This window comes from Crocuta crocuta, unplaced genomic scaffold (genome assembly GCF_008692635.1).
Source record: "Crocuta crocuta isolate KB4526 unplaced genomic scaffold, BGI_CrCroc_1.0 scaffold647, whole genome shotgun sequence".
NCBI lineage: Eukaryota > Metazoa > Chordata > Mammalia > Carnivora > Hyaenidae > Crocuta > Crocuta crocuta.
In genome coordinates this window covers 1,113,816-1,120,842 of record NW_027531286.1, presented here as the reverse complement: position 1 = coordinate 1,120,842, position 7,027 = coordinate 1,113,816, and the positions used below count along the sequence as shown (strand labels likewise).

At 59.7% G+C, this 7,027-nt stretch overlaps 1 protein-coding gene across 1 annotated transcript; it reads left to right on the top strand.

Moving 5' to 3' along the window:
- Positions 1–1,737: 1,737 nt before the first annotated feature.
- On the top strand, positions 1,738–3,357 carry GPR152 (G protein-coupled receptor 152). The gene has a single exon (XM_077771366.1). The coding sequence runs from the start codon at positions 1,738–1,740 to the stop codon at positions 3,355–3,357; it is 1,620 nt and encodes a 539-aa protein (XP_077627492.1).
- Positions 3,358–7,027: the final 3,670 nt, after the last annotated feature.

Genomic DNA, 7,027 nt, shown 5'->3' with positions numbered 1-7,027 from the left:
GTCGGCCGCCTTAGCGCCGCCAGGCGCCCTGCGGCAGGTCCCGGCGAGGGGGCCCCAGATGGCTAGACCACTGGGCAGGCAGGCCCGCCCCGCTCCTTCCGGCCAGCAGCCTGCACCTCACAGGTAAGCCAGGCCTCACCTGCTTGGGCTCGGGGGAGCCCAGGGCTCTGGTCCAGCAGAGGCTGGAGCTTGCAGAGTGGGGTCTGCCTGAGGCAAAGCACTAGGAGAGAGGAAGCCACTGGGCTGAAGGCCAAGGGGCTGCAGCCATGGGCCACGGGCAGGATCCAGCCTTTCTGGGGCATCTACTTCCTCCCCTGGCTCAGTGCTGCCGGGAGGACTTTCTCCAAGTCCAGAGGGAAACCCCCTCGGCAAGTGCGGGAAGGTGGGCGGAGTGCGGAGGGGAGGGACAGCCAGCCTCTTGCGTCCCACCCACCCCATCACCACCCTGCTGAGCCCCCTCCTCCTCCTGTCTGATAGCCTCAGGGGCCCCCTTGTGCCGGAGCTGAGAATGAGGCCGGGGCCACAGGTGGGCGTTGAGGATGATGAAGAGGTTCCAGCTGCTTCCGGGACAGCCCTTCTGGCCCCAGGCTGCCGGGCCCTGAGTTGTAGACCACACCGGAGTTCATGAGCTGCACTTGCTGTGGGGAAGGGCCTCCCCTGGCCCAGGCTCCTGCTCACCCTTGGCCTCCTACCGGCCCATGGGACTCTGAGCCTCCCCTCCTTGGAATCTTAAACACTTGAACTCCAGGATACAGGAAGGCAAGGGGCTTGTGACGATCTGACCAAGTGCTTTTCAAACTGTTTTCCCTGGAGCACCCCTGGGACTCCACTGTAATCTTCTATTTGAAGAAAAGATTCACCAGCTTTAAAAATATGTTTGAGGGGCGCATGGGTGGCTCAGTCAGTGAAGTGCCTGACTTTGGCTCAAGGCATGATCTCGCAGTTTGTGAGTTCGAGCCCGTACTGGGCTGTCTGCTATCAGCACAGAGCCTGCTTTGGATCCTCTGCCTCTCCTCCACTCGCACTGTTTCTCTCTCTCTCTCTCTCAAAAACAAACATTAAAAAAAATTTAAAGGGTGCCTGGATGGCTCAATTGGTTAGCAACTGACTTCAGCTCAGGTCACAATCTTGCGGTTCGTGGGTTCGAGCCCCGTGTCGGGCTCTGTGCTGACAGCTCGGAGCCTGGAGCTGCTTCCGATTCTGTGTCTCCCTCTCTCTCTGCCCCTCCCCCATTCATGCTCTCTGTCTCCATCTGTTTCTCTCTCTCTTAAAAATAAATAATATCAAAACAAGTTTTCAAAAAGGATGTGTATATGACATCTTTATAAAAAAGCATTTAAAAATTAAAAGTAAATAAAATAAAAAATTAAAAAGGGGGAAATATAAAGAAATATATATATTTATATGTATATAAATATATAAATATATTTATATATTTATTTATATGTTTTATATATATATAAACATATGTATATTATGTATAATAATATATATATGTTTAAAACATTATATATGTTTGAAAGCCCCTGGTTTAGTCTACTAGGGCGTACCGGGACTCCGTGAGGCAGGATGGTTACGTCCGAGTTTCAGTCGTGGTGCTTCCTGTGCTGTATCTGACCTTGGGCGAGTCACTGATCCTCTGAACCTTCCTCTCCTCACCTGTAAAATGGATGGTCTGAGGACCACGCAGGGGCATCTATTTCAAGTCCCTGGCAGAGGCTAACTGCCCAAAAGGTGATGACGATGGCTCAGAGAGGGACAGTGACTTGCCTGGAGCTACCCAGCAGCCTCTGTCATACTCAGTCCCTCATGATTTCGTTGGTTCCTCAGGCACCCGCTCCGTGGCCAAGAGCACACCGGGGAGCCCAGACGGACACTGCCATGGAAGCCAACCTGGGGGCCGCTGGCCACGGGCCGCGCACGGAGCTGGACGACGAAGACTACTACCCCCAGGGTGGCTGGGACACGGTCTTCCTGGTGGCCCTTCTGCTCCTGGGGCTGCCGGCCAACGGGCTCATGGCCTGGCTGGCTGGTTCGCAGGCCCGGCAGGGAGCGGGCACGCGGCTCGCCCTGCTGCTGCTCAGCCTGGCCCTGTCTGATTTTCTGTTCCTGGCGGCAGCGGCCTTCCAGATCCTGGAGATCCAGCAGGGAGGGCACTGGCCGCTGGGGACGGCCGCCTGCCGCTTCTATTACTTCCTGTGGGGCGTGTCCCACTCCTCCGGCCTCTTCCTGCTGGCGGCCCTCAGCATGGACCGCTGCCTGCTGGCTCTGTGCCCACGCTGGTACCCCGGGCACCGCCCGGCCCGCCTGCCCCTCTGGGTCTGCGCCGGGGTCTGGGTGCTGGCCACGCTCTTCAGCGTGCCCTGGCTGGTCTTCCCCGAGGCCGCCGTCTGGTGGTACGACCTGGTCATCTGCCTGGACTTCTGGGACAGCGAGGAGCTGCCGCTGAGGATGCTCGAGGTCCTGGGGGGCTTCCTGCCTTTCCTCCAGCTTCTCGTCTGCCACGTGCTCACGCAGGCTGCCGCCTGCGGGACCTGCCGCCGCCACCGGCCGGGGCCCACGGCCTGCCGCGGCTTCGCCCGTGTGGCCAAGGCCGTCTTGTCGGCCTACGTGGTCCTGCGGCTGCCCTACCACCTGGCGCAGCTGCTGTACTTGGCCTTCCTGTGGGACCTCTACCCCGGCTACCTGCTCTGGGAAGCCCTGGTCTACACCGACTACCTGATCCTGCTCGACAGCTGCCTCAGGCCCTTCCTCTGCCTCCTGGCCAGCGCCGACCCCCGGGCCCTGGTGCGCGCCCTGCTCTCCCCCTTCGCCGCTGCTCTCTGCGAGGAACGGCCCGGCAGCTTCACGCCGGCCGAGCCGCAGCCCCAAGTGGACTCCGGGAGTCAGACTCTTCCCGGGCCCCTGGCCGGGGTCCAGCCCGAGGTGCGCCCCGCGGCCCAGCCGCAGCCGGATGCTGTGTCCCAGCCCCAGGGGACCCCCACAGCAGAGCCACGGTGGGATTCGGTGGCCGGGCCACAGGCAGACCCCACAGCGCAGCCTCGGGCGGATTCGGTGGCCCGGCCACGGGCGGATCTTGTGATCCAGCCTCAGCTGAACGCCCCAGTTCAGCCCCAGGTGAACCGCGAGTCTCAGCCCCATGTAGACTTCGTGGCCCAGCCACAAGCAAGTCCTAAGGCCCAGACCCCTGGACCTGCGTCCAGCCCAGCTCTCGGCCCCCGTGATGAAGCCTCTTCGGGCCCCTCCACAGAGCCCCCCCCGGAAGCCCCCCAGGCCCCCGCCGTGCCCGCCGACTCTGAGGGAGAAGGTCCCAGCAGGGCCCCCCCAGAGGAGGCCCCTGGAGCAGGCCCCACGTGAGGGTCCGGGAAAGCTCAGGCCCATCGAGGCAGTGGAAGAGCTTGAGGGAGACAGAGGACCGGCCAGTCACAGAGGAGGGGGCTGTGGAGGAAGTCATCACGGGAAGCCCCGCCACGTCCCTTGGGGCCACAGGAGGACTTGGGGGAAGTGGAAATGAAGCACCAAAGTCCCAGGCAGTTTGTCGTGATCGTCTTCTCCCTACCCAGGTCCCGCTCAGTTTCTCCGCGCCTGCCCTCCGCACACAGTGGCCCGACAGTCCCCCCCGACGGGGGGCCGCTGGGCTCTGGCCCCCAACACCCCAGACCCGCTGCCAGCCTCCCTCAGCCTCAGTCCTGCAGGAGGTAGACGGCAGGGGCGACTTCCCCGAGCTTGAGCTGACCTCCCTTAATCCTTCCTCCACCCTCCCCTCCCCGTCTCACCCTCTAACTTGGGTGCGAGGAGGCCAAAGAGGAAATCCTTGCAGGGAAGGAAGGCATCATTCAGGAGCGAGCAGGGAGGGACCTGGGGTCCTCGGAGCCCACGCAGGCTGGCCTGGCCTGACCAAGGCCTGTCCACCAGCCCCCCGCCCCCCACAAGCAGTGAGCCTGCACAGGACCTCCCAGGGCAAGGCAGAGGCGAGAGCCACGAAGCCTGGATTCAAATCAGGCTCTGGTGACGGCAGGAGCCTGGCGCACAGTAGGGGCTCAGTGAACAAACCCCGTTCGCTGGCATCCAGGGACGTCCCTGCAGAGGCTGGAGATGGAGGAGGGGAGGCGCTGCCTTGGCCTGGGCGTCTGGGGTCCTGGGAGCTTTGGGGCAGATCAGCCGTGCCCGTGACCGGTTCTGGGCCACGGGTGCCCAGGTGGCCTGAGAGAGCATCTGCCCCACTCAAGGGTTCAACGAGTGTCCCCCAGCCCCCCTCCACCCACCATGGGGGGCCGCGGGTATAGAGTGCTCAGTCCCGCTTCCATTTGAGCCCCTTCTATGCACTCAACCCACGTGCAGAGATGGCATGATGTCCACACAGAGAGCCCTGGGGACCAGTGGCTCCAGGAAGGGTACAGGCCCCCAGGAGGTCACACGACATCTCTGGGGCAGAGCCAACCTCTCCCCCTCGAGCTGCAGACACTGCAGTAAAAACTGAGAAGTGCCGAAGATCTCATTCGGAACCCCTCACCCTACTTCCTCCTTCCCTTTCACTCTTCTACACCAACCCCCTGCCAGCTTGCCCTCCCCCTCCGTGTTCTACAATCATGAGCCCTGAGTCCTGACCTGTAGTGGCCGAGAGACGCCCTTACCGGCAGGCCATAAAACAGCAGACATTTAAGTGCTACCCGTGCAGGGTGCTTCTATTTTAAAAAGGCAGCAGGCTGTGCGGGCGGTCAGGAACGGTGCGGGCAGATCTGGGGTCTGGTTGCCAGCTCCCTCTTCACCTCGATTTTCTCCTCTGTACAATGGGGGAGGAGGGGTCATGTTCCCCTTGCAAGGGCTGCTGCTCTCATTAACTGAGCCCAGGGACGAAAGCTGGCTGAATGGTGGCCATGGCGGTGGTTATGGTGGTGGCAATGCCAAGGGCATAATTATAACATGTCCTGGTGGCAGAACTGTGGACACTGCTCAGAGATTTCTGACCAGGCACAAATTTGTTGAATTCAGTCCTTCAGAAAGTATTTATCGAGCACTTGCTAGGTGACTTTCCAGCCAGCCTTCCATTCTGGAGATACGTGGGTGGGATGAGGGGCACCGGAGGCCGTGCCCCAGGGGTTTTTTGAATCCCAGCTTCACCACTCAGCAGCTGTATGATCTTCAGCAAGGCTCTTGGGTTCTTTGGGACTCAGTTTCCTCATCTGTAAAATGGGGATCATAACAATGGTTCCCATTTCCTAGAAGCGTTGATCCCTGTGAGGTACTTGGATCCTTGAATGGCACAGAGGAAGTGCTTAATAATTGTTAGCCATTGATTTAATTATGCCAGTGGGCATCCCCAAGCCTCACCCAGGCCTGGGACCAGCACTGACCCACGGGCCAGAGCCCACGCGGCAGCATCTTGCCCACTAGGCGTCTGCTCCACCATCCTGCATCCCTCTCTGGAACAAATGCTTTTACACTCGCCCACCCTCGTGGGTGCACACTCCCTAGAGGCAGGGACAGGACTTGCAGTGCCCCTCCCCCTTCTCCCAGGTAGCTGTCCTGAAGCTTTTTCAACATGGCAGGCAGATCGGGCACTCCTATGCCAGCCACCTGCCAGTAACTCTGGTCCAAACCCAGCAGTTTGGAGAGTGGGCCAGCCCATCTCCGAGTTCCCTGAGGGGAACTCTCACCCATAATGGGTAATTGCGATCCAGGAGAGAGGGCAGTGGCATGAAGGGTTTTGTGGGATAAAGAGGAGTCCTCCTGACCCACAGAGAGTGTTTTGTGTTGGAGGAAACATGCACACCCAAGGCCACAGAGGTTGAAAGGAGGGCTCATCCCTGACGTTCCACAGTCCATCTACCTCACCCCTAACACACCCCATGGGGCTGGGCTCCTGTTGCCCTCTGGGAGACTCACCCCTTCTCCAGGCGAGAGGTACCCGTCACGGAGAAATTTGTTTTGAGAACTGTGAATATGAACATTGCCGATTCTACATGCAGGACTGCTGTTCGTTCATTCATTCAATGGACATGAATTGAACACACGCTGAGCGCTAGGTCCCCTTCCAGGTGCTTCCATACAGTGGGAAACAAGATGGGTGCTAGCCTCCACTTGCTGATGTCCTGGNGGGGGGGGGGGGGGTGAGGCAGGAGAAAAGCAAATACACAAATAATTGCACACTATGACATCAGATCGTGGTTAAGAAGGGTGCAGGGGGAACAAGTGAGGGCCAGAGAGCCACCAGTGAGGGGGTGGTCGGGGAGGGCCCTGTGGGAAGGCGGCATTTGGGCAGAGCCCTGGAGGAAGTGAGGGGATGGAGCCTTTGCACAATCTGGGGAAGTTTGCAGATGGCGTGAACGGGGATGTGCACGGGCCCCAGAGTGGGAAGGAAGGTGGCTTGTTTCAGGGACAGCAGTGTCACTGGGTCACAGACGGGACAGAGGGAGGTAACGAATGGGGGAGGGGGACGCAGTGGCTGTGGATGTTATTTCAAGAGTGAGAATGAGGAGCGAAGGGCGGGTAGGGGGTGTTGTTTGGGCTTTAGACAGACCCCTGGCTGTTGCCTGGAGGGCGCAATGGAGAGAGAGGCTTAAGTGGCATTTGGGAGAAGGTGCCTCTCCCAAAGCACCCTCATTCCTGTCCTTTTTTGGAAGGGTCTGCCTGCCCCAGGGTTTACGGAACAAAGGGAAAAGCAAGGACTTTGGAGCCAAATAGATGGAAACTCAGTCTTGCTGGGGTCACCCGGGGCAGGCACCCCTCCTCTCTGAGCCCTTTCCTCCTCAGGGGAGGAGAAGAGTGAGTAGGGTATGAGCCCCGCCTGCGACCCCAGATAAGACCCCTTCTGGCTTTGCTCTTTCCTCCTCTTCCCTCCCCCCCCATTTTTCTGGGGGAAAAAAGAAAAACGTGACCAAGGGGTGATGGTCAGGCGTCTCCAGGAAGGAATGAGGGAGGTGGTCAGTGCCCTGGAGACACCAGCCCCAGGCAGAGGGGGCAGATTCTGCCTGTGGGACCCACAGGGACACCTAAATAACCCCCGCGGGGGTGCGGGGACACGGGC

What these genes read in the sequence shown, in the direction of transcription:
- GPR152 (XM_077771366.1), top strand. Translation starts at nt 1,738, where the DNA reads ATGACGATGGCTCAGAGAGGGACAGTGACTTGCCTGGAGCTACCCAGC.